The sequence below is a fragment of the Rhinopithecus roxellana genome, chromosome 19 (genome assembly GCF_007565055.1).
Source record: "Rhinopithecus roxellana isolate Shanxi Qingling chromosome 19, ASM756505v1, whole genome shotgun sequence".
Classification (NCBI taxonomy): domain Eukaryota; kingdom Metazoa; phylum Chordata; class Mammalia; order Primates; family Cercopithecidae; genus Rhinopithecus; species Rhinopithecus roxellana.
Genome location: NC_044567.1, coordinates 16,031,467 through 16,058,849, shown reverse-complemented (window position 1 = coordinate 16,058,849; position 27,383 = coordinate 16,031,467). Strand labels below are relative to the sequence as shown.

At 41.9% G+C, this 27,383-nt stretch overlaps 2 protein-coding genes across 3 annotated transcripts in view; one reads left to right on the top strand and one right to left on the bottom strand.

Annotated features, from left to right (window-relative positions):
* Positions 1–27,383, bottom strand: part of LOC104658490 (keratin-associated protein 9-2-like) — a 335,619-nt gene that overhangs the window by 227,895 nt on the left and 80,341 nt on the right. For both annotated transcript variants that reach the window (XR_004055119.1, XM_030923870.1), the window contains exon 2: positions 19,565–19,730. The gene's annotated coding sequence lies outside the window, so the exon portion shown is untranslated. The remainder of the gene's footprint in view (positions 1–19,564; positions 19,731–27,383) is intronic.
* On the top strand, positions 10,659–25,332 carry KRT23 (keratin 23). Its single transcript, XM_010388527.2, has 9 exons — positions 10,659–10,959; positions 11,313–12,056; positions 16,643–16,725; positions 17,972–18,128; positions 19,382–19,543; positions 19,629–19,751; positions 22,430–22,650; positions 23,507–23,538; positions 24,942–25,332. The coding sequence occupies exons 2-9, from the start codon at positions 11,661–11,663 to the stop codon at positions 25,034–25,036; spliced, it is 1,269 nt and encodes a 422-aa protein (XP_010386829.1). The 5' UTR covers positions 10,659–10,959; positions 11,313–11,660; the 3' UTR covers positions 25,037–25,332.

The following is a 27,383-nucleotide window of genomic DNA, read 5'->3' as shown; positions in this document are numbered from 1 at the left end:
AGAGTGTATGTTTAAGGCTATATCTTAACTAATAATTTGAAGATGTAAACATACTCCTTAACCTTGCGGGGTCATCTTTTTATAGCAATAATAATATCAATTAACATTTACTGAGTGCTTCCAATGTACCGAAGTGTTAAGTGTTCTCTAAGTGCATTTGCTATACAACTACCCATTTTGCAGATGAAGAAAGTGAGGCATGAGAGGTTCATAGCCAGAGTCACACAGATAGTTAGTGCCACAGCCAGGATTCACACCCAGGACCATGGGACTCCAAATCCTGCACTTTTAACCGTCATGAAAAACTGTCTCTTCCTCTTTTTTTTTTTTTTAACCAATATACACTTTGCAATAATTTATCCCCTAATTGACAGAGATAGAAGGAAAAGACCAGAGTGGGACCTAACCATAGGCATTTGGAAATGGCTTTTACCTGTATTTGGAATCTCAAGCCTTCCTAGGGAAGAACTATGAGTTCACTGCTCTACTCTACCTTAAACCCCAGTTATTATAACATCATGCGAACATTCCATGTGTTACATTGTTACTCATAGTTCACTGCTAGGGTGGAAAGAGTGCCCACCCTAAAATATAAATAACTTTAAACAGGTAACATGATAACAGTAAGAATAAAATATAGCAAAACAAAAAATTAGGGACTATGTTTAGGATATAATTTATACAGAAAAGTGAGATTTTAAAAGCCACAAAGCATATTAAAATAAATTCTGTAAGTTTAGAACACTCTATAAAAATATATATGACTTCTCAGCAAACGTATCCAAAACCAGAACATAGATATAGGCTTATTTCACCTAGCTAAAATAGAGTATTCTAACACACACACACACACACACACACACACACACACAAACACACACACAGACACATTTTCATAATAGTACCACTTTTTAATGTATAATGCATGGGTTATCTGCTTTCATTTCCACAATAACCCCATCAATCAGGGTTGAGTATTAATCTCAGTTCACAGCTGTGGAAATTAAAGACTGAAGAATTGGGTAGCAATGGCAGAATTGGGATGTGAACTTAAAACTGGTAACCAGAGTATTCATCAGCATAAATCTAGACTGACCTTTACATGGACTAAGTTTATAAAATGTAAACTCCTGAAGTTCCTGTTTCTCCTTAAGTTCATCTGGAGACAGAACTATAGCTTTTAGGCTAGACTTTTTCATCTAGCCCTTGTGACTTCCTGACAACTTCATTGGTCTCCCCTCTCTCCAGACTTGTGGGATCCTGACTGCAGGGTGGAATAGGGGTGTTTTTTAATCATTCTCCTCCCCTGCTCTCATCTGTGTACAGCACTCTACAGATTACAAAGTTTGTATATGTACACTACAGACCTATTACATAGCTTCTGTATGTATATTACATACAGATTACATGTATCGTGTATACATTGCTTGCAAATTACATAGTTCAAGTATGTGTGTTACATACCAATTATGTGGCTCATGTATGTAAAGTACATACCTATTATGTATCTAATGTATATATACTACATATAGATTACAAAGTTTATGAATGTACATTAACTCACTTGCCCCCCACAACAACCCTGCAAACTACAAGGAAAATCATTTTCATGTTAAGAACCTTGAGAGCAGCGGGTTAATGTTGCTAGGTGGGTGGGTTAACAGCAGAGCATGGACTTTAAACCCCCAGCCCAAAATCCTTCCCACTAGTCCAAACTGCAACCAAGATGCAGAAAAGGTCACCATCAAGAAGATCTTCAAAACTTAAAAAAAAAAAAAAAAAAGTTTTAGTTAGAATAATAGAGCTTTGAAAAGCAAACATTTCAAACCAAAAGAAAGGAGAGAAGGGGAAAGAAAACCCTGTGTCACAAACTAAAAATCAAGTCATGATTAGCAATCTACGAGTAGTAAAACAGGTAATGAGAACAGCATTCACGCAGATAGAAGGAGAAACCTAGAAGTAAATGTGAGAAGACACTGTACACGAGGGTAAAGTCTCTGTAAGCACACGAGTGAAAAACGAACCTATGCAGGGACTGGGCTCTAACTCACTGCACAACCTTAGGCAAGTCTTCCTCCTGTCACTGCCTTAGTTCTTACATCCATAACAAAAAGTCCATCATCGTAGTTACTTGTCCACAAAGCAAGTTGAGAGCCTTGAACAAAAAATATCTTGGCAAAACACATGATTACTTCCTGTCTAAAAGCACACTGAATAGGATACATATCAAACACGTACAGTTTAAGGTACCATAATAGACACCGTGTCTATTACGTAATCCTCTCGAATAACAAATGCAGCATATACACACCACAGGTGCCATAAAAGTCAGTAATAAGTTGACTTTTATTATGTCTTCTTTCTCATGGCAGAGAAGTAGTTAATGCTGTGCTCTTACTCTAATATCCCTGAATATCTTACTAAATCAATCAAAATTAATAAGCAAACCTCCCCATCGTCTCTCTTCTGGACAGAGGCAGTCCCTTCCTAGCCATCCCCACCCCTTCACTCTCACCCTCATTCATTCTCCATAAGACAGCTAGGGTGATCTTTTTGAAGATCACAGTGCAGTACTCCCCTGCTTAAAGTCTTCATTTTCCACATCTCTTGTGTCGAAGATCAAAATACTCAGCAGAGCTTAGAAAGCCCAGAACAACCCCGTGTCCTGTGCATCACCAGTGTCCTCTCACCCTGCTCTCCTCTTCTCCCTCTCTGCTCCACACAGGGTAGGCATTCAATAAATACTTGTTCAATGAATGAAAAGGCAAACAATGTGTTTTTTATGTGAACAATGTATTAAGGTTTGTTTCTGAATAAGAAGCAATTATTGGCCCGATGCGGTGGCTCGTGCCTGTAATCCCAACACTTTGGGAGGCGGAGCCAGGCAGATCATTCGAGGTCAGGAGTTCCAGACCAGCCTGGCCAACATGGTGAAACCCCATCTCGACTAAAAATACAAAAAATAGCAGGGCATGGTGGCAGGCACCTGTAATCCCAGCTCCTTGAGAGGCTTGAACCTGGGGGGCGGAGACCGCAGTGAGCTAAGATCATGGCAGTGCACTCCAGCCTAGGCGAAAGGAAGGAAGGAAGGAAGGAAGGGAGGGAGGAAGGAAGGAAGGAAGGAAGGGAGGGAGGGAGGGAGGGAGGGAGGGAAGGAGGGAAGGAGGAAGGAGGAAGGAAGGAAGGAAGGAAGGAAGGAAGGAAGGAAGGAAGGAAGGAAGGAAGGAAGGAAGGGAGAAGCAATATTTGGGTGAACCAAACAAATACATGGTTGAGTTTCAGGTGACAACAACTGTCAAGTGGGGAAGAATGCTGGGAGCAAGGACCTTCTGAGAGTCTTGCATACACTTGCCCTACCGCAACATGAACCACACTGGGCTAAAGGTAAAACCTATAAGGACAAGACTTCAGCAAATTGCATGAGATATGTTTCAGCAACTAACACCACAGTTAACTCAAAACATCTCCTCCTAAGGCAAAAGAAAGTAACACCCAGTGAGGACTAAAGCTAACACGCAGGTTAATTCCAGGATCATTAATGACAACGGTCTTTGTGTAAAGGATTTATTTGATTACCTATCATGTCCATCAGATTAAGATGATAATAAGGAGAAAAAGAAGAGTGAAATCATTTCAGCTTTGCAGCAGCACTTCCCACCCATTAGTGGGGATCTGTTTTTCCTGCTGTTATGCTAAGTGAACGAAATCACCGCAACAGGCCTTTTGCACAGAGGCGGTATAAAAGGACTTAAGGATCTTTCTAAAACCAGGCTTAAGTCAGAGTGTTCTGGCAGTCCTTTCAAAGAAGTTATCTAGCTGACACATCACTTGCCTCCTCAGAAGGGTTTGGTGTCAACTGGAAAAGGAAGCTGGAAGGAGGGAGGAGGTGCCCTCCTTCTCTGAAGGAGATAATGGTAAATGAGGGTCAACTCCCAGTATGATGGGCTAGGCCAACCCATTCTTCTCAGGCTTATACCAAGGTACTGAATAATAAGTATGTCACTCAGATGATGATAACTTCATCACAGCCATGTGAAAAGATCTTGACAACCAGGTTTTCTTGACTGATGATGGTGCTACATTGCTGTGTCTCCCGAGCACTGGTAACTCTGAATTCCAGGTATAAATGGGTAAAGATCAGTAACTGCTCCTAAGCACCACAGAGCAGACCCTCACATAATAGGTTGTGTCATTTGACGGAATACTGAAAGACCAAACAAAATAAAACTAAATTCTTGGATCTAGAGGCTGAAGGATCCTTAAAGGTAGGAGTGGGAGGGGGTGAGGGATAAAAGACCTCACATTGGGTACAGTGTACACTGCTCGGGTGATGGGTGCACCAAAATCTCAGAACTCACCACTAAAGACCCTATCATGTGAAAAAAGGCTTAACATCACTGAATTAGGGAAATGCAAATCAAAACCACAATGAGATGCCATCTCACACCAATCAGAATGGCAATCATTAAAAAGCCAAGAAACAACAGATACTGGTGAGGTTGTGGAGAAATGGACATGCTTTTACATTGTTGGTGGGAATGTAAATTAGTTCAACCATTGTGGTAGACAGTGTGGCAATGCCTCAAAGATTTAGAACTGGAAAGACCATTTGACCCAGCAAACACACTACTGGGTATCATCCCAACAGGCCTGCTGGCATGCCAAAAATATTAAATCATTCTATTATAAAGATATATGCACATGTATGTTCACTGCAGCACTACTCACAATAGCAAATACATGGAATCAACCCAAATGCCCATCAATAATATATTGGATAAAGAAAATGTGATACATATACATCATGGAATACTATACAGCCATAAAAAGGAACAACATCATGTCCTTTGAAAGGACATGGATGAAACTGGAAGCCATTATCCTCAGCAAACTAACACAGGAACGGAAAACCAAACACTGCATGTTATCACTTATAAGTGAGAACAGAACAATGAGAACACTTGGACACAGGAAGGGGAACAACATACACAGAAGCCTTTTAGGGGAGGGTGGGTGGGGAGAGCATTAGAGAAAAGAGCTATTGCATGCTGGGCTTAATATCTAGGTGATGGGTTGATAGGTGCAGCAAACTACTATGGCACATGTTTACCTATGTAACAAACCTGCACATCCTTCATATGTACCCCAGAACTTAAAAAATAATAATTAAAAAAAGATTGCATCATCTGCAAACAAAAAACTTATTAATATAATCAAAAACCACCTGTTTCCCAAAAACTATTAAAATAAAAATTTAAAATAATTTTTAAGTAGGAATTGTGTCATATTAGTCTATTTATAAAACCAGAGTACCTCTAAAGGAAATCTTCAATAAAATTAATAACTAAGTTAGAGGATTTTAAGTCAAATGATTTGTGGCTGTGGTATTCAACCAATAATGAAATTACAGATGAAATGCACAGTTTGGGGGTAGGAGAAAAAAAGCAATAAAAACATTTTAAATACAGCCAACCACTTTAAATGAGCAGGTGTTTTAATCAATATCCCACAACTGTAAAAAATTTAGTGAACCTAAAGCATTGTCTCTATGGCAAAGTAAAAAAAGGAAGAAGAAGAAGAAGAGGAAGAAGAAGAAGAAGAAGAAAAAGAAGAAAGAAGAAGAAGAAAAGAAAAGAAAGAAAGAAGAAGAAGAAGAAGAAGAGAAGAAGAAGAAGAAGAAGGAGGAGGAGGAGGAAGGAAGAAAGGAGAGAAGAAGAGAAGAAAGAAAGAAAGAAAGAAAGAAAGAAAGAAAGAAAGAAAGAAAGAAAGAAAGAAAGAAAGAGAAAGAAAGAAAGAGAAGGAGAGGGGGAGGAAGAGGGAGGAGGGAAGAAGAAGAAGAGGAAGAGAGAAGAAAAGGAGGAGGAGGGGGAAGAGAGAGGAGGAGGAGAAGGAAAAGGATGAGGAGAAAAGAAGGAGAAGGAGGAGGAAGAGGAGAAGGAGGAAAAGGAAAAGGAGAAGAGGAGGAGGAGGTGGAGGAGGAAGAGGTCCTCTTCGGAGAAGAGAGGAGGCCCCCCTTCTATCTCTCTGGAGAGAGGCCTCTTTTGAGGAGGTTCCCCTCTTCCCTTTCTCTCGCCTCCTCTCTTCTTTTGCGTTGCCCTTCAGAATGAGAAGAGGATGGTGGGGAGGAGGAGGAGAAATGGAAAAAAAGGAGCTCAGTGGCAACAGGGAAGGAAACTAAAGTTCTACATCACTGGATCCTGACTTTTTAAACTTATATACTCCTTTGAAAAGTTAATGAGACCAGGTGAAGTGGCTCATCCCTTTAATCTTATCACTTTGAGATGCCAAGATGGGAGAATTGCTTGAGCCCAGGAGTTTGAGACCAGCCTGAGCAACGTAGCAAGACCTCATCTCTACAAAACATTTAAAAAAAGAATTTGCTTGGTGTGGTGGTGTACACCTATAGTCCCAGCTACTAGGGAGGTGGAGGCAGAAAGATTACTTGAGCCAGGAGGTTCAGACTGCAGTGAGCCATGATTGCACCACTGCCTACAGCTCAGGCAACAAAGTGAGACCCTGTTTCAAAAAATAATAATTAATTTTAAAAAATTATTTTTGAGATGGAGATTCACTCTTGTCACCCAGGCTGGAGTGCAATGGTGCGATCTCGGCTCACTTCAACCTCCACCTCCTGGGTTCAAGCGATTCTCCTGCCTCAGCTTCCAGAGTAACTGGGATTACAGGTGCATGCCACCACGTCCGGCTAATTTTTTGTATTTTTAGTAGAGATAGGGTTTCACCATGTTGGCCAAGCTGGTCTCGAACTCCTAAGTTCAAGTGATCGATCCGCTCGCTTCGGCCTCCGAAAGTGCTGGGATTACAGGCATGAGCCACCATGCCCGGCCTAATTGAAATTTTTAAAAACAACAGTTAACAAAAGCTCCTATTCCTCAGAAAAGTAAGCATATAAACTTGCAGAGAAATTTTTGCATATAGTTTTAGAGATTTTACTAACTTCTTAAAGTCTATCCATTGAATTTCATGTTTAAAATTGCAGCTGCAATTGAAGCACGGGATTGATTGTTTTCAGCTGGGAACGTTTTCCCACTGAATAAGATGCTACAAGGGCTTAAGCATGAGTGGTCAAGTAAGGCTGATATAAAACACGTTGTTACAGCATGATCCTCAGACCATTTTCTCATATTTCTATTTGTCTAGGAAAAAGGGGCCAACAGAGAGAAGATGTGAGTTATGAAGTCTTCAATACAGTATTTCAAACCAGGAAGAAAACAACAGCCAACTTAAGAGTCGCTTGCAAATAGTATCTGTATATAGTGTCTGTTCATGTCCTTTGCCCACTTTTTCATGGGCATGTTTTATTTCTATAAATGTCTAATCTTCTTATGTAACCTTCCAACTCATAGGATAATAGCATAGCAATTTTGCCTGAAGACCTGCTACTCATCTGTTCTGAAATGTCATGTGTAGTAAAAAGGTATTCGAGAGTCATTTTGGCCATTCTTCTCTACTATAAAGATCGGGTGCCTATAAAATGCTTTGCTGATGAACTGTTTGTCTTGAAAAGGCTCACAAACAGACTGTGTACCCAGTTAATGACAGCTACCTTCTGACAGGGCTCCCTTCTGACCCCAACACACTTGCATGCAACTCCACGCATTCACTCACCAGCTGAGCTCTTACAAAATACCCACTCCCTTTCAGAGACGACAGTGCCGTTCACCGGAAAGGTGAATCAAACGTGAAAACTACAAATGGTTCAGCCAGAAAATTATGCAAAGGAGAATGATTTTGATTCTGAACAATTGAACGCTACAGAAAACCAAAAGAAATCATGAAACCTATTGCAAGTGAAATGCTTATGAACCAAAAGGATCAGCAGATGTTGGCCATTTACTGAGGAAGCAGTTGGAGGCTCCACCCCTCGAGTTCTTTAAGAACAGTTTAAAAACAAGCTCAGCACTCTGCCGTTGTCCTCCCTAAGAGCAAAAATCTGCAACAAGTGGCTCAGTGTTGCTCTTCTTTCCAGTCCTGCGATTCCACAAATACTGGCATTTACAGGACATTTTACCCTTCTTAAAAATGTAAAATTTAAAAGAATGTGATGAACGTTTTTAAATTCTAGAAAAACTATGTCACTAAAGTGAATTCATTTTAGTTCCTTATTTGCCAATTAAAATTTGTCAATTGACTTAAGCTTTTCTAAAATGGAGTAAGTCATATGAGCCCATTTTTCCAATTATTCTAGCCATTCTTTCGTCTTCCAGTGCATACACAGAGTATCTGAAAGGACGTTCACCAAATGTCACCAAAGGTTGTGTGTGTGTGGTAGAATTTTAAAATATTTTCTCCTGTACTATCATGTATCACTTGATTTTGTATAATAAGCATGTATCATTTCTACCCCAAAAAAGCATCATTTCTTTTAAAATCCAATGGAACTCTACACATTAGAAGTTATGGAAAATCAGGGCTGGGTGCGGTGGCTCACGCCTGTAATCCCAGCACTTTGGGAGGCCAAGGCGGGTGGATAACGAGGTCAGAAGTTGAAGATCAGCCTGGCCAACACAGTAAAACTCCGTCTCTACTAAAAACTACAAAAATTAGCTGGGCGTGGTTGCACGCGCCTGTGGTCCCAGCTGCTCAGCAGGCTGAGGCAGAAGAATTGCTTGAACCCGGGAGGTGGAGCTTGCAGTGAGCCGGGATCGTGTCACTGCATTCCAGCCTGGGCCACAGGACGAGACTCCGTCTCAAAAAAAAAAAAAAAGAAGCTATGGATACTCAGCTAGGCACGGTGGCTCATGCCTGTAATCACAGTACTTTGGGAGGCTGAGATGGGCAGATCATGAGGTCAAGAGTTCGAGACCAGCCTGGCTAATGTGGTGAAACCCCATCTCTACTAAAAACACAAAAAATGAGCCAGGCATGTTGGTGCCTACCTGTAATCCTAGCTACTCGGGAGGCCGAAGCAGAAGAATCGCTTGAACCCAGCAGGTGGAGATTGCAGTGAGCCAAGATTGTGCCATTGCACTCCAGCCTGGGTAACAAAGCAAGACTACATCTCGAGAAAAAAAAAATGTTATGGGAGACCGTCATATAATAGTACTGGAAGAGACTATTTCTCCCCAGTGCTCTCAGATCTCACCACCAGTTTTTCCCTGCCCTGGTCCTGCTATGATACAAGAAAACTTCTGCTCAAGGATAATTCCTATAAATCAAAACTCCCACACACAGACATAAAATGAGACAGTGGCCAAATTTACGGGGTTGATAAGTCACTGCCACTCAGACATGCCTGAAATGAGTAGAGAAGCATTCATTCCATTGTAGATTCTGGTGAGAGAATTCAGAGAAAGCCAGTGCAGCCCAGCCCTTGCACATGCTAACGGTAAATGTTTTCTTCTTTGGTAAGGCTGGGTCCGGGTGAACAGGAACCAGAGCTGACCATAACTTTGATGACCAGGAACCGTCCACATCCACAGAACACTGCTTGCCACCACTCACCAAACAAGTCTCTCTAGTTCCCTCATTTGCTCTATTGTTATCACGTGTCTCTTTTGTCTTTTTCTCATATCTGAGATGTAAGTGACTGTAGGCATTCTTTCTAAGCACTCTCCAAGCTTCCCTGAGGCTTGGAGGCTCATTTTTCCAGCTTGTGCACAGTGAAATAAAAAATATTCAGAGACTCTTCCCTGATAAGGTTTTGTTGTAAAACAGGGATGGGCAAAGCTGGTGTGCTTTTGGGTGGCTTTATTTGTAATTGGAAAGGATTGGCCTTCGTGGATGGTTAATCCATACCCAGGAGAGGCGTTTTCCTACTTTCTAGTTTTATAACCCACAGTCCTAAAAGGAGCAGAAGGTAATGTCATCAGGGGACCTGTGTTAAAATCCTGACTCTAAAAGTTTATGATTAACACACATTTGCAAAGTACCACCAAGAAGACAGACTTTGGTGCTCAAATATGGAAGACATCAACTCTGCTTTCAAGAAGCCTGCGGTCTCAGAGGAGTGTGACAAATGCAATATAATGGGGTGAAAGAATGGGGTGGACTTCATCCCAGGCACAGGAGGTGGCTGGGCCTGGCTGGGGGCTCCCAGCTTCCACCATGAAGTGGGATGCCAAGGTGTCTGCCCCTCCGGAGGACCTCAGCATCCAGAAGGGGCAGTTCCTCCTAGAGGGTCACCCAACTCATGCAGGAGAATTCAGAAAATGATTGTTGAAGGAGGTAGCCCTTGAACTATAGAGGAGGTGGGGTGGGTGACTTTCCAGGCAGGGAGGACAGCACAGACACGGGCAGTGCCACCTATGAATTCATGTGCTCAATTACACTGCACATGCAAATCATCTCCGGATCATTCACCCCTGTGAGACCTTGATTCTTTCTCTGCAAAATGAAGACAACAACCCTTGCCTGGCTACATAAAGAGTTGTGAGGATTCAATTAAGAATATAAAAGAGCTACATCAACTGGCAAGTCCTATTCTTATGAAAGAGAAGTGTGGTACAGGACCTGTCAAGATTCAACCCCAGATAACAGTGCTATGTGGAGAAAGAATCTAGCCCCAGCTCTGCCACTAACCTCCACCACCATAGGCCTCAGCTTTCCTCATCTGTCCGATTAGTGGCTTGGAACCAGACAGGCTAGAAGCCCTTTCTGCGCTGGTATTTTATTGTAAGTCCCCTTTAAATCTAGCTGCCAGTAATTAGCACGTGGCTTCCACCCCCAGACTGCTTCTTTATTCATTCCTAACCTTTACCTTGGCAGATGAAATATAAGATTCATCAACCACATTTGACAGCCCATGGCAGGTTTCCTGTTTTCCATCGTCCCTCTGCAGGTCACAGACACACAGAACCCAGCCGTGGCAGGCTCAGCCAGGGTCCGGGGCTGCTCACAACGGCTGCATTCCTCCCCGAGGGCCAAGGGAAGTCCTGAGCGCAGGCCAGGGTTGTTTGGTTTTGAGGTGTGCTGGGAAGAAAGGCACCCTGGAAGTGGAAGGTTCGGTCATTCATTAATTAATTATATCTATAATTGAGGGTTTGTTCTTAAGAGCGAGTCCTTTGAAAGTACTTTCCTTCAAACAGTGACTGTCACAGAGGCATCAGATATTCACCATCTTCTCAACTGCCTCAGCACAGCGAGCTTTATTCCAGGACTGGAGATCCTGTTCTGAGCTGGCTCTCCCTTCTCAGGCTCACTCACCCTCCCTTTAGAGGTGGAGCTTACTGGGGGTGGAAAAAGGTTTGTGTATCTCTGTTGTTTAATGTCTGTTTTTTTGTGGTTTTTTAAGGAAATCTATACTACACCGAATATGCTTTCTTTTGCGTGGACTTTAACCTAACCCTTTCCAGGTAAGTGAACAATGGAAAAACTTCACAGCAAGATTAGAAAGATACCTGAGCCTAATACCCACCTGATGCCGTGGGCCACACCTCCGGTTACCAGGGGAAGGGAGGAAGCAAACTGTCATATTGATGTGGCTCTAAACAACAACAGTGTGCGAAGGCCCGGGGCACTTTGGGATTGACCAAGAGGAAACACAGGTTGCACAATGATACGATCTTGTCGGTACAATTGTCAGAGAAGGGAACTCCCACAGCAAAGGCCATAAAACCATCCAGGGCAGTCTGGGGAGGCTCAGTTCTGCGGTACCAGGGAGTGGAACAGAGCCCAGCCCCATCCCAAACACAGATGGGACCATGAACTCCAGACGCAGCTTCAGCCAGACCCCCTCGGCCTCCTTCCAAGGCACCGGAGATGGCTGGGGCCGGCCCAGGAGCTTCCCCAGGGCTCCCACCGTCCACGGCGGTGCAGGGGGAACCCGCATTTCCCTGTCCTTCACCACGCGGAGCTGCCCACCCGCTGGAGGGTCTTGGGGTTCTGGAAGAAGCAGCCCCCTCCTAGGCGGAAATGGGAAGGCCACCCTGCAGAATCTCAACGACCGCCTGGCCTCCTACCTGGAGAAGGTTCGCGCCCTGGAGGAGGCCAACATGAAGCTGGAAAGCCGCATCCTGAAGTGGCACCAGCAGAGAGATCCTGGCAGTAAGAAAGATTATTCCCAGTATGAGGAAAATATCACACACCTGCAGGAGCAGGTAAGCTACTGGGTAACCCGGGAGCTCCAGGTGGGGCTGCTTTGCCTGGGAACCCTCGGGAGGAGAAATCAGTCCAGAAGACAATTGCCAGGAAAATGGCAACAGCGCTTGAAGTAATGGTGCACAAAGGTTTTGGGGAATGTTTTCTTATTATACCTTAAATTTGGAGTTGGAATCGTCTGTTCTGTATAATTAATCTTCTGTCCCTGGATAATGTAGAAAAAGAAGGCAGCAAAAATGACAGAAGTGCTACAGACTGTTTCGAAAATGAGACTACCTGATCTCTCACACACCAAAAACGTCTTTAAAATGTAAGGCAACCAGCTGCTGTTTAGTGTCACTTATGACCCAACGATGTCATAGAAATGATAAGGGCCAGTATTCATGCTGCATGCTCAGTGCACCAGGGATAAGAAAATGTTTGCTTTCTCATTACCTCAGTTCTGCTCCACCTCAAATTTTTTTGAACAATATGGTTATCCATCAACAAAAGGCTGTTAGACTATTTTGAACATTACACCTAAAAGTTATCACCACCCAGCATATAGGTCACCGTGACATCCCTAGATATTTCCGCTTGTGGGTTGGTTGAAGATAAAGTTGCTCACAGTTCTGAGAATGGCATACCACTAGAAACAATAATAATAAAATGAGCATAATTTTTAGAACCTGAGAGTTGGGATGGCTATAAAGACCTTCTTCAAAAAAAAACTAACTCTGTAACCAATCCCCCAAAAAAACTAAGCACATACCTTCCAAGATGTCTCATAACATTAGCTAGAAGTAGAAGGAATCCAATCATCTTATAGGTTATTTTTTAAAGCTATCTAACTCCCTCTTATATAAAGCAGTCCCAGAAAATTCTCTGTAAGACTATGATTTAACCTCCCCTAGAAAGAGCATCACAAGTTTCCAATATTTATACCATATTATTTCACAACACTCAGTCATCCTTGCTTGAATGTAGGAAGGACCAGTCAAGATAATATAAATCTGTCCTTGTAATGAACCCTAATTATTGAATAATCAACCTAATAACTGACTGTAATTACCTTAACTATATAGTGCATGGTTGTCTTTGTGAAAAAAAAACAAGGTGACTCAACAGTCCTCATCATGTTTTTTTGTTTAGTAAAGTTGCTTTGGTTGTAGAAAGGAAGAATTAAAGATTTTTGCAAATGGAGAACAAAGGGAGACCATGACTCCCAAAAGAAATACAAGGTTAGAACCGGTCAAATAATTTAGGAGCTAGCAGAAGAGATTTAACCAAAAAAAAAGGGAGGAAAGGGAGGGAAATGTTTATTGAGCACTTATTATGTACCTAGGCATCCTGCTGAATATTTAATACACATATCAACACCATCCAAGAGCATTCTGCAATGATGGAAATGTTCCATATTATTTTATTTGATTCTGCAAGAACCCTGTAAGGAAATGGAAGCTTGGAAAAAAGTGAAATAGCCATCCAAAGCCATCAGCAAGAAGCAGAGGTGGGATTCTAACTCAGGTCTGTTTCCAGTAGTCTCATAAATTTCACTACAGTGTGGTGCTGCCTAGCCCACCTCATACAAAAAAATGACACTTAGTATGAATAAACATAATGCATTATACTTGCATCATTAACCACACAACACATATTTCATACACATTATCTCATTTAATCCTCACAACTGTGTGAAGCAGGTATTTTTATTCTCAATTTATAGATAAGGAGACTGAGACGTAATCGTTGTCTAAATCCTTTGAAACAGAACTGAGAAAAGTAAGTAGGTGCAATGGGGGGTTGGGGAGCAACCTGCCCACCCTTCAGATGACCTGGAATTCTGGGTTCTGAGATTAAATAGGAAAATTCTTTAGCTTTGAATTGCATTCTTTTCTGGATTTTTATGTCTAACACTGTTTTCTCCACATTTGAAGAAAGCAACTCTTTAAAGTTCAGATTGTCTATCTACCCCAAACTCCCTCATTTGAAGATGAGAAAACAGAGGTGCAAGGAGGTCCCGCAATTACCTGAGGTTTATGCTTCCTGGATCTTGGTGAAATGCTCTGAGTGGATACAGCTCTCCCGCACCCTCACTTTAAGTGTATTAAATGTCACTCCAAAAGTTGATAAGAAGTTGAGTTTAAAAATTAATTCAATCCTTTTGAAATCCAGAATTGGACATAGTCATAGGAGTATCATAAATAAAACACCTTGAATGATTCTCAATCGGACTATATTTGGCATTTTAGTTTACAGTCAAACATTCTATTTCCTCTCCCTGGTAGGAGATCAAACATCCTGAAGCAACAATGTTGCACGAATATACCAACTTGCTTTTAAAAGAATTAACTCAGGGCCTTCAGGAGAATCTGGAATGTGCTCTATATCAAGTACATTTCAGAATTCACATTTGAGTGCTATGAGAATGATAGCTGGGGAAATCAGACACTTGAGGTGGACTTTGCAATGGATAAATTACCAATTTAACTCAGAAAAGATAAATAAGCCCATAGACAGTATTTTTGATTTTCTGATTCTCTGGATGTAGGTTAACACCTCATAGTATGTGTCAAATAGAAGTTGAAAACCTCAGTGCACAAGTAAGTAAGGGTTACCCCACAATGGTCCCCAGGCTCTTTGGGATAGAGCTACTTTTCATTTTGCATGAGCTTACATAACGCAAAGAATAATTGGTCCGGAGGGAGAAGTATTGGTAAGAATGCCCCTAAGCAGCACTGTGGAGAGGAGAACAGTAAATACCTAAAAGTATCCTTTTTTATAGCAAGGGAAGAGGCCATAGCACCACTTGGAATCCCACAAGGGGAAAAAGAATGAGGCAGAAGCAGCCAGCCTGGCTATATCCCACCGTGAACAGAAAAAGTCTGAGCAGGCATCTCAGCATATAGAACCTGGAGATGCTCGCAGTGTAGTCAGTGACTCTACAAAAGTGCTAGATTTTAAAACAGAAAAGTGTATTTTTTACTTTTTTCTGAACTAATTCAGTTTCCACCAATTTTTCACTGTCTATAATATGCCAAGAATATGCTATTTGACATTATTTGACGTACTCTCTTCTAATTCTCATAACTCTTTGATGAAGTAACTATTACTATTGCTATTTTACGGATGAAGACACTGAGACTCAGCCAAGTTCACCCAGCCAGTAAGTGTGGAGCAGGATCCCAGGCCCAGCTCCTTGAGTTCCAGACCCAGCATTTGTGCCATCTTTAAATCCTGCTATTGTGCATTCATGATACCAAATTCCATAGGATCAGTGGAGCTTTAAACACGACAAGATTTTTAAAAGGTGCCTTTGTATCGAAGTATAACTTTGTCCTAAGAAAATGCTTTCTAAATAAAGAAATGAGCTATATAAATATAATGAGAATTACCGAGGATTCTCTGACTCCAACTAAATTACAGAAATTTAGACCTAAGACCTCTAAGGTCCTCTGTCTCTAGTGCAGACTCCTTATTTGACAACGGATGAAACTGAGGCCTGGAGAATAGAGTGATGCAGCCTGATGCATCCACTTGGATGGTTAAGAACAGAGCCAGAACCAAAAAAAAAAAAAACTCCAAGTTTCTAGTCCAGCACAATACTTGGTATAAAAGCATTATTACACTTTTGACAACGAGATATCTTCTACCCTAAAGACAGTGACATACATTGAATGTGAGCTATTTCTCTGACTATAACATATCTACAAGTGTTTATAAATCATAAATGTATACACAATTGCTCGAGTAAGTGCTTTCAATAATATTTTTATTTGTAAAGTAAAAAAAATTATACAAACATCTAGTGAAAGTCTTTAACTGGAGGCCTTACCACTACTAAAGCTCATTAAGCATGTTCCTTAGATGGTAAGGAATTATTTCAGTTAATATTTTAATAGCTACAATGAGAGCATTCTCATCCCAGAGTAAGTTGCAATGACGTAAACATATCTACAAGTTATGTGTATGGCTATAGTCACTTTGGGCAAAAAAAAAAAAAAAAAAAAAAATTGTGTTCTGTGATGACATATACAAAATACATTGAATATTAGTGTTAGCTTGCTCAGTAACACTGATTAGAAACATGAATGCTATCACAAGTAAGAATTAGGTTCATCTAAAATAATAATTTTTGTACTTTTGGAGGGCTGAACTAATTAAAAGTAATGGCAAAAATCACTTTTTCACCAACCTAACACAATAAGAAAAGGATCAGAACCTAAAGTCCTTTTAACATCTTCAGCTGTGGATGAGCTTAATTAAGCAAAATGCTATGACATGTCCATAACCTAAAAAGTTAGAAGGCATTTTGAATAATTACTGTCCTTCCCCTTCCTATATCATTCTTTCAGCAGTTGCATCAATCCAAGCCTGTCAAAACTCCATGTAAAAAGAAGAAAGGCAGTAACACTGACTGCAGATCATATTTTTACTTTAAAAGCAATCTGCTTTACACCTAGTATGTGCTCACTAAGCATTTACTGACTCGGTCATTCATTGTTCCACTGCCAGAACAAGAAGTGGTCTGTACTAACAAGTCAAATATTCAGCGGTCATGTGTGGGTGTGTCCAAGCAAGATAACCTTTTGTGCATGTTTTACAGATAGTGGATGGTAAGATGACCAATGCTCAGATTATCCTTCTCATTGACAATGCCAGGATGGCAGTGGATGACTTCAACCTCAAGTAAGTTCCTTCTTCACAGTGTTGTTCGGGTTTTTGTTTGTTTGCTTTACAAAAGAAAAACTCAGCTGGGCGCGGTGCCTCACGCCTCTAATCCCAGCACTTTGGGAGGCCAAGGCAGACGGATCACAAGGTCAAGAGATCGAGACCATCCTGGCAAACATGATGAAACCCCATCTCTACTAAAAATACAAAAATTAGCTGGGCATGGTGGCACATGCCTATAGTCCCAGCTGCTTGGGAGGCTGAGGCAGGAGAATCACTTGAACCCGGGAGGTGGAGGTTGCAGTGAGCCGAGATCACGCCACTGCACTCTAGCCTGGCAACAGAGTGAGACTCCGTCTCAAAAAAAAAAAAAAAAAGGAAAACTGGTCTTGCCATTACCTGCAACTAAAATCTTATAATGAAAAGGCATAGCAACAGCAAATGCACTGTGTGTTACTTGAATGAACCTTAGTTTAAACAAACCAGATATAAAGCATATGTTATAGTATGGGGAAATTTGAATATGAATCATGAATTAGATTATATTAAAGGGTTGTTATTAATGTTTGGGTGTAGTGTTATTATGTTTATTTTATTTATTTATTTATTTATTTTTGAGACAGGTTGGAGTGTAGTGGCGCAAGCTCGGCTCACTGCAACCTCCACCTCCCAGGTTCAAGCAATTCTCCTGCCTCAGCCTCCCAAGTAGCTGGGACTACAGGTGCGCGCCACCATGCCCAGCTAATTTTTATATTTTTAGTAGAGACAGGGTTTCACCATGTTGGCCAGGACGGTCTCAATCTCTTGGCCTCGTGATCTGCCCGCCTCAGCCTCCCAAAGTACTGGGATTACAGGTGTGAGCCACTGTGCCCAGCCTGTTTATTTTAAAATATATTTTTCTTAAAAGATGCATCCTGAAGTATTTAGTCTTAAAATGTCATCACATCTATAATCTGCTTTGAAATACTTCAGCAATGAAATAGGCGACATAAATATGGCAAAACATTCACGGTTGCTAAATATAGGTGATGGGTATGTGACTGTTTATTATCCTGTTCTCCCTACTCAATTTAAAAGTTGGCGTTGAGTCTCCATCATGGAAAAGTGTATCATGAAACTGACATACAAAAGACATCCTATATGTATTTATCATCTGTCTTTAAACCTAACAAGTAAAACATTCACCTCTAAATGAAAATGAACCCTTTCAAAAACCATGACCTTCCAACAAACGGGTGTACTCTTCTCTTCCTTCTCACCAAAGGTATGAAAATGAACACTCCTTTAAGAGAGACTTGGAAATTGAAGTCGAGGGCCTCCGAAGGACCTTAGACAACCTGACCATTGTCACAACAGACCTAGAACAGGAGGTGGAGGGAATGAGGAAGGAGCTCATCCTCATGAAGAAGAGCCATGAACAGGTAGGACTCCCCAGGAACTCCTAGTAATGAACACAGCTCTTAGCATGAACATCTCAGGCTGATTCGACAGCTACAGAAGAAACCACCACCTGGATGCCAATCCCCTTGTCCTTCACCCTAAATAGTCATTAGAAAAACATATAAATACCTAAAGTTTCTAATTTCAAGTTTAGCTACTCACATGTCAAATACAACAACCAAAATGCAATCATAATTAATGATGAATTGGTCAACAGTTTTGTTAACACACAATGTTTACCTAGATGTGCTTGTTAATATGTTACTATAAAAATCAATATGTGAGACTGGACTTCCATCACTGGCCCAATGTTCAGCAAATTAGGGGACAATATAATGAAAAGAGTCTGCTATCAACCAAGACACGTGTGATGTGGGACAAAACTAAAGAATCCTAATCTCCAGAAGCATTTAACTGACTTTTAGAGTTACCATCTATCACAAGTCCTCGAGACTCTGATAAAATGGTAGAAAAACAGTTCCCATGGTAGGAAAACAAAATTGCTTCTGAACATCAAAGAGCCCAGTTTCTGAACAGCTGGTTAGACAATGATTGTTAATTAAATCTTTCCTGTGGCTGCTTGGTTTTCATGAAATCCTATGGGCGTCAGCCCCACAGGGTCACAAGGCATTGACGAGATTTTGAAAGCCTCCACCCCTTCTTTCTGCTGTTTGCCTTTTGAACGGCTTCCCGAAAGCTTTGGCCTATAGCCTGGAAGGTTCTGCTGCCTAACTGTGTTGTCACTTCACCAATCCACATCTGCCGAACAGGACTTTACACACTATGGAAGCGTAATTCTTTCTGAAATATTTTCAACCACAGATCAAGTCAGTAATCACAGAGGCTATTTAATTACCTGCCTTACGATCCCGGCTCACTGCAGCCTCTGCCTCCCAAGTTCAAGGGATTCTCCTGCCTCAGCCTCCCAAGTAGCTGGAATTACAGGCATGCACCACCACACCTGGCTAATTTTTTGTATTTTTAGTAGAGATGGGGTTTCACCATGCTGGTCAGGTTGGTCTCAAAGATATTCTTTATTTTATAAAATTATTAGAGATAAAAGTATACAATGTTTTATCATCAACAAGTAACACTTGAGAAACCAAACCAGCGACAGTGGAGCAACCACATAATCAGAATGTTTAAAAGATCCATTGACCACTGCCAATCAACATGGCAATCCAGCCTTCTGATTGTCAAACCCAGTTCATTTTCTTTCTCTGTTATTAAACAGGAAATGGAGAAGCATCATGTGCCAAGTGACTTCAGTGTCAATGTGAAGGTGGATACAGGTCCCAAGGAAGATCTGATTAAGGTCCTGGAGGATATGAGACAGGAATATGAGCTTATAATAAAGAAGAAGCATCGAGACTTGGACACTTGGTATAAAGAACAGGTAAAAGAAAGATGCACAAACTTCCCAAAGGTTGCATTTCCATAAGGTCCCAATGCTGATGCCTTCGCCTTGCTTGGTCCTACAGTCTGCAGCCATGTCCCAGGAAGCAGCCAGTCCAGCTGCTGTGCAGAGCAGACAAGGTGACATCCACGAGCTGAAGCGCACGTTCCAGGCCCTGGAGATTGACCTGCAGGCACAGTACAGCACGGTGAGTCAAGGCTGGGAAAACACTGGGTCTCACACTACCTCCTCCATGAAGCCTTCTGAGACCTCTCTCCAGGCCCTGACCCTCAGCTCCCTTGGGACACCTCTCACTTTCCACTTTCCATCCAAATCATTTATGATGAGAACCATAATAAAGGGCTACCATGTATTGAATGTCCAGATGGTGCCAGGCGTTGTGCTAAGTAGTTCATGATATTAAATGTCATTAATCCTTACAGCAACTTTTCCAGATAGGTCTTAGTGTCCCCATTTTAGAGATGAGGAAACCAAAACTCCAACAGTAAAATAAAGTGGCCAAGGTCACACAGCTAATAAGTGACTGGTGGTGAAACCATGTGATTTATTTGGAGGAGGGGGGATTCTAGACCCCCATAATTTCTATCAGTGCCCTCTCCACTTACAACCAGGCTACCTCCCTCAAACCCTGATATAGAGAAATTCCAGTGCCAACATGTTAGGTGGCAGATCCAGGCCTGGCTCACTCCAAAGCACTGCCCTATTCATTTAGGTATGTGTCGCATCACCCAGAAAACTCTTAAGTTCTTGTGTCCAGGTCATTTCTATCATCTTCACAGTTTAGAAAAATGCTTAGCATGTGTCATAAGCATTCAAAATTTATGAAGGTCCATCATTTGATTCCCAGTATACCCTACTGAGTCTTCTAATCATTCATCCTTATAATTGCCAAGTGCGATTCTACCCTCAGTCTTGAGAGGCAATGATTTGTTCATTTACGTGGCAGGTGCACTTGGGTAAATGACTGCTGTGTTTTATGCATCCGTGACGGTGAACAGACACTGCAAATGTGCACTGTAGAGATCATGAGTACAAAAATAATTATAGTCTCTTGCAGTTTTCAAAACATTTTAACATACAGTATTTCACAATGGCCCTGTGAAACAGGCAAGGCATGTATACCCATTTTCATGCATTCTACTATCTGACACCAATCCTTAGCACTGAGGATCTTTTAACGAAGGAGTTTACATTCTAGTAGGAGTGACAGATACTAAATGTGCAAATCATCAAAATATATACGTTAGATGGAGAAAATGCTACAGAGATGAAGCAGAGGAGGAGGGCAGACGCACCAGGGTGAAGAGCTGCTATCTTAAACAAGGGGGTCAGGAAATGTTTTCCTGTTAGAGTGGCAGTGAGCAAAGAGGTAAGGAGGTGCTTGATGTGGTGATGGGATGTGTTCCAGGAGGAGGGAACAGCAAGTGCAAAAGCAACAAGGCCCAAGTGTGTCTGATGAGTTGGAGGAGCAGCAGGGAAGTCCATGTGGCTGCAGTGAATGAAGGACGGGAAGAAGAAAGGAGAGAAGAGGAGGGGAAGGGAGGGGAAGAGGGAGGAAGAGAGGGTGAGGCCGTGGGGATCCCAACAGAGCCAGACTGTGCAGGGCTTTGTAGGCTACCTTGGAGGGGTTTCAAGAGGAATAGCAGGTATAGACCACTTTTTGAGGAGCTTTGCTGTAGCTGAAGGAGAGCAGAGAAATTGGACGATAGCTGAAGGTAGATACGAGTTTAAGAAAGATACATTTTAAGTAGGAGAAATTATTCTATGTGAAAGCTGGTGGGAATAATCCAGTAGGGAGGAGAACACTGATGATGCAAGGAGGCCGGCAACTGCCGAGATGACTGGAGCACAGACAGCTGACGCAAAAGAACACAGGGAAGCCAGCACCCGCACGCAGATTCAAGCATGTGCTTGGGAGCAATGGCGGGAGCAGTGGGCGGTCTCTCCCGATTGCTTTCGTTTCATCAATGAAATCAGGAAGCGAGGCCATGGACTCAGAGGAAGGATGGGAAGGACAGAGGAGAGGGAACAAAATAAGCCCCTGGGAGAGTAGGAGAGTGGCTGACCAGGGAAATGTGCTCTAACCACCAGGGAGCATGAACGCCCCCCCCCCCTTGAAAATTAGCAGCCACGATAAAGGGAGAGTATTCAGCACAGTTACGAGATTCTCTTTAAGCTTACAATTATGCACTTCAGAAAAGCAGGTGTTACATGAAAACAGAACTGGGCCTTGAACTCAGTGCTCCGTATTCTAGCCCAGAAACTTCATTTGGCAGCTGTTAGAATTTCCTCAAAAAATGACATTTCTTTTTTACCATCATCATAATCAAAAAGCATTGCTTGAGACTAGGGTTGCCAGATTTACCAAATTAAAATACAGGACACTCAGTTTAGTTGGAATTTCAAATAAAAAAAAAATTTTCTTTTTAGTATATGCAGGTGGAGCAATATTTTGGACATAGTTACACTAAAAAATTACTCATTGCTCATCTGAAATTCAAATTTAACTAGACGTTCTCTATTTTATCTGGCATCCCTAATCGAGACCCTTCTCCGAAGATACAAAGAGATAGCAGTCCCAGTTGCTGTCGCTCTTTGGGAGTTTTCAATCTGGTCAAAGATAAAATGTAAGGAGTTAAAGAACAGTTCAGAGCAAAGCAATGGACTTCGAAAGTCCCAGCGTCACTCAACTCCTGACTGCCCAAGTCCCGAACCTGTAAGTCAGCCTACTTCTCACCTTGGTGTCCTCAGTAGCTACCAAGACACCTAGCCAACTGGTCGGCTTCTGCTAAGTACTCAACAGTCACCTGTTATTGACTCAATCAAGCCATCAGTTAATTAACAAAAGATCATTTCCTCTTTCAGAAATCTGCTTTGGAAAACATGTTATCTGAGACCCAGTCTCGGTACTCCTGCAAGCTCCGGGACATGCAAGAGATCATCTCCCACTACGAGGAGGAACTGATGCAGCTACGCCATGACCTGGAGCGACAGAACAATGAATACCAAGTGCTGCTGGGCATCAAAACCCACCTGGAGAAGGAAATCACCACGTACCGACGGCTCCTGGAGGGAGAGAGCGAAGGGTAAGGCAAAGGCTGGCATGACAGGAGCATGCAAGAGGCATCCAGCTCCTTTGGGTATATGTGTGCATCTTTGGGTTCTATTAGCAAGAGTCACTCAAGCAAAAGAAAAGTTGTGTTGAGCTTCTCCAGAAGATACCTAAAGTCAGTTGTATTTCACTAAGCAGCAAGTGTAATTAATCAGCTAATACTCACAGGACACTAAGATTTGCAGTCAGAAGAGTTAAGGTCTCCAGAAGGAAACAATTCAAAAGGTTTTGGCCATCATGTTTCCCAGTAGGAATGCACCCAATTTTGGCTCCAAAAAAAAAGAAGGCGGGGGAACGTGTTAGTCCACTAGCAAGAAAAAAAAAAAAAAAAAAAAGATGCATAAGAGATAGAGATGTCTAGACTTTCAATCTGATATTTCTGGCCACCCCAGGAAATAACAACAGTTGGCCATATAAAGGGCATGTATATTCTATGACCTGAAAGGAAGGGATAGAAGTTTTATAAAAATACATAAATAAAACATCACCGGACCAAACTCTGAACAGCCTGAGAAGCTCAGGGGTCTCAGGCTTGAGACCCGACCCTGGCAGGGATCCTAGGGGAAACCAAGCTTGCAGCTGGCTGAAAAGAGGGGATGGTTTGTCGACTTCCCCTGACTCCAGGGTTAGCAGGAGGCGGTACCCAATGCCTTCTGCATCCAGTCCGGCTCTCCCATGAACCTATGACCATGAGACTACTAAGCTCAGACAATTATCCTCATTAAAGAGCTGAGGATTTACAAGGAAGCAAAGGAAGTTAGTCCATCCTGAGAAGTTGTTATAATTGTTGCTAATACTAAAGTGAGCTTTAACCTTTATCACTTTTATAGGACAATGGAAGAATCAAAGTCGAGCATGAAAGGTAAAAAAATTTCCTTCATTGTTTGAATCTCTATTTTTAAGGAATCAGCTTGGTTATCCACGTTGTAGTAGTCATCATCCTTAGTGTACTCCCAAATGTCCTGGGTTCAAAATTTATTTCACTCCCAAACGGTCAGGAATTTTCAGTTAACAAATTAGCTAATACAAAATGATGTAAGCTCTCATTATTGTCCTCAATATATATAAAAGCAAGCGGTAAAGAAGATTAAAATGATAATTAATAGTATTATGTCTCTATTAAGTAATGGCGTCAGTTAGTTTACTAAACCCCTAGAAAATTAAGAGGCAAAGATTTCATGTCATTTCTCAGATGATTCTGTTGAACACTCGTGTTCCATGAGATTTGAATAGTGAATTAGGAACACTGTGTTCTATGGCCAGATGAGGTTAGAAATACTGTGTGCCATGATCCTCTTCTTGAACAGTCCTGTTGTGCAGTTCAGTATGTTAAAGATGGAACAGGTACTGCTCTGAAGGGGAAAAGGAGTAAGAAAGAGGAAGAAACGACAAAAGTTTAACTTTGTTTCGCCCAGCATTCCCAAACACCTTTGACCTGGAAACATGCTTTCTCAGATTACCTTTAATATCTCACAGAAAAGTTCCAGGAAGCTGTAGTCTGCGACAAGTGGCACTTTCTGATTAGTTTGTGATAGATCTATACTAAGGCACTGGAGATTCAAAGAATACACTGGAGTAATCATCACAGAACAGTTGGTCTAACTGCTGCCCATCTACAAAATAAGACAAGGGTCTTTGAGCCTGTCTTCACACGTGTCCTAGGATGGGGAACCCATACTTGATGGGATGGCCCCATTGGAGACGTTTTAATTTAACAAAATTCTCCCTTGTAATTTTATTAATGATTTCAATTCTTCCCTATGGTCTAGAATTGGTTTATTGATGTTTCAACAGGCACTTATGCAAATAAGTTATATATTTGAAAACCGCCATAGTAAGCATCCCTGGCTTCTCACCCACTCCTCATGTGGCATGCTTTCTAGACCGTAAAATGAGGTACCCTGAATAGCACTAAGTGCTCTGTAAGCTCAAGGAATCTGCGCAGTGCTACAAAGTCCACAGGCAGAGAAAGAACTCCTCAAGTGCTTGGGGTCAGAGACTAGGTTCCACATGAGGCACACCTATGATGAAGGCTTCACCTCCAGAAGGTGACACTGTTCAGAGACCCTCATTTCCTGGAGAGTGGGAGAAAATCCCTCCTGGGGGAAATCCCTTTTCCCTGCAGCAGAGCCCGCCATATTGTTTAGTGATCATTTTGGAAGGCACTGAGAGCCTTCAGGGGCTGACAGCAGGGAACTGAAAATGAGTACAGTTCAGATGGTGGAGGAAGCATGGCAGTGACATCTTCCGTGCTCTTTTTCTCAGCGTCTGCAACTCCAAAGATCAAGGCCATAACCCAGGAGACCGTCAATGGAAGATTAGTTCTTTGTCAAGTGAATGAGATCCAAAAGCATGCATGAAACCAATGAAAGTTTCTGCCTGTTGTAAAATCTATTTTCCCCCAAGGAAAGTCCTTGCCCAGACACCAATGAGTTCTAAAAGATATCCTTGGAGTTATCAGACTCAGAAACTTGTATTATTTTTTTCTGTAACATTCTGCAATCTCACCAGACTTCTCATAATGTTCTTAATATATTGCACTTTTTGAATCAAAGTGCGAGTTTATGAGTGTAAAGCTCTACTTTCCTACTGCAGCCTTCAGATTCTCATCATTGTGCATCTATTTTGTAGCCAATAAAACTCCTCACTAGCTGCATCGTGTCTTTTTTTTAATATCATAAGGCAAAACGGCACCTTAGTGTTTCATCCTAACTCAAAACATTGTCCATGGAAGATCCAGAGAAATCTCCAGACATCAGACATGTTCACAGCAGCCAGACACTGGGCAGAATTGTCACCCTGTAGCAGCCAGGCACTGGGTAGAATCGTCACCCTGTAGCCAGGCAACCTAGGCATGAGTCATGGGTCATGAGGCTCTCCACAATCCACACTTCTGCCAGCAGGAAGGGAAGAGAGGAAACAGAGAAAGGGAGGCCCAGAAAGCCTCACTGGGAGTGTGAGATGACCAAAAAGTATGCTATCTCACTTTTAAAAAGGAAAAAACTGAAGGGCCTAAAAGAGTAACTCTCTTTTAGGCTACTCTAAGCTAGAAAAGGAAATTAAGGAAAAAAAAAAAAATTCTCATTACAGACAGATACTAAGGCTCTAAAAGGGGAAGTAACTCATCCAAAATCCAAATTGCAAATATTAGGATCCAGAATATCATGCCATATTAGTCTGTTCTCAGGCTGCTAATAAAGACATACCCGAGACTGGGTAATTTATAAAGGAAAGAGGCTTAATTGACTCACATGTGGACATGGCTGGGGAAGCCTCACAATCATGATGGAGGGCAAAGGGGAAGCAAGACACATCTGATATGGCAGGAGGCAAGAGTGCTTATGCAGGGGAACTCCCCTCTATAAAACCATCAGATCTCGGACCGGCGTGGTGGCTCACACCTGTAATCCCAGCACCTTGGGAGGCTGAGGTGGGCGGATCACCTGAGGTCAGGAGTTCGAGACCAGCCTGGCCAATATGGTGAAACCCCATCTCTACTAAAATAGAAAAATTAGCTGGGCATGGTGGCAGGCGCCTGTAATGCCAGCTACTCAGGAGGCTGAGACAGGAGAATTGCTTGAACCCAGGAGGCTTAGGTTGCAGTGAGCCAAGATTGCACCACTGCACTCCAGCCTGGGTAACAAGAGTGAGAATCCATCTCAAAAAAAAAAAAAAAAAAAAAATCAGATCTTGTGAGAGTTATTCACTATCAGGAGAACAGCGCATGGGAAAGACCCACCCCATGATTCAATTACCTCCCACCAGATCCCTCCCACGACACATAGGAATTATGGGAGCTGCAATTCAAGATGAGAATTGGGTGGGGACACAGCAAAACCACATCACATGCTGAGCTGTAGCAGGTGAGTAAACCACTGAGACTATGAACCTCTGTCCTCTGAAGAAGATGCCATTTTCTCAGATTCTAGGAGTGTGGGCCCCTGTTCGGAGACTGGTGCAAAGGAGCACTGCTGGAGAAAAGGAAGGGGGGAAATCCACATATCCACTAAGACATCGTCAGAATACTGCACATGGAATTATAGGATATTAATCATTTAAGAGACTGTAGACACAGGATAGTCAAAATCTCCCATTTTACAGGCAAATCAACGGAGGTCCAGAGCAGTGAAGGCATTTACCCACTCACTGGATCGGTGCAGCTGGATCTAGATCCAGGTCTCTTGACTCCTTTAACAGCTGTTAAACCAAAAATGGGTGTGATTTAGTCCCATTGTCATCTGATACATTGGCAATGCCCTGCATATTTTTTGTCTCTATGCTTAATACTCTTTTGTAAAGGGTTGCTTTTGATATTTTCTGAATGGAGCATCTGTTAAAATTGGATTCGTCTTCTCTTTAAGGCAACAATTGGTGTTTCTGATCTTTAATGCCAAAGAATAGAAAACCAGCCCCTTAACGATCTGAAATTAGGCCAAAAAAAAAAAAAAGAAAGAAAGAAAAAAGAAAAAAAAAAAAACAGAATAACCACACCCTAGCAAAAGTGTACTACTGGTTTAACTAAAATACTTTAACTCTCTGATGTAAAATTAATAATTTATCTTTACTATTTCAAAGAAACTCAAAAATAACCAGTATACAAACATCTTCACTAAGTTTTCTTTGTGCAGTATTTGTATGTGGTGACTTTTTTTTTTTTTTTTTTGTGATGGGGTCTTCTCTGTCGCCCAAGCTGGAGTGCAATGGGGT

Bases quoted from the DNA above. Each gene is read 5' to 3' on its own strand.
- KRT23 (XM_010388527.2), top strand. From the start codon at position 11,661: ATGAACTCCAGACGCAGCTTCAGCCAGACCCCCTCGGCCTCCTTCCAA. The intron at 12,057-16,642 runs GTAAGCTACTGG...CATGTTTTACAG, and splicing joins TCACACACCTGCAGGAGCAG to ATAGTGGATGGTAAGATGAC. The intron at 18,129-19,381 runs GTAGGACTCCCC...GTTATTAAACAG, and splicing joins TGAAGAAGAGCCATGAACAG to GAAATGGAGAAGCATCATGT.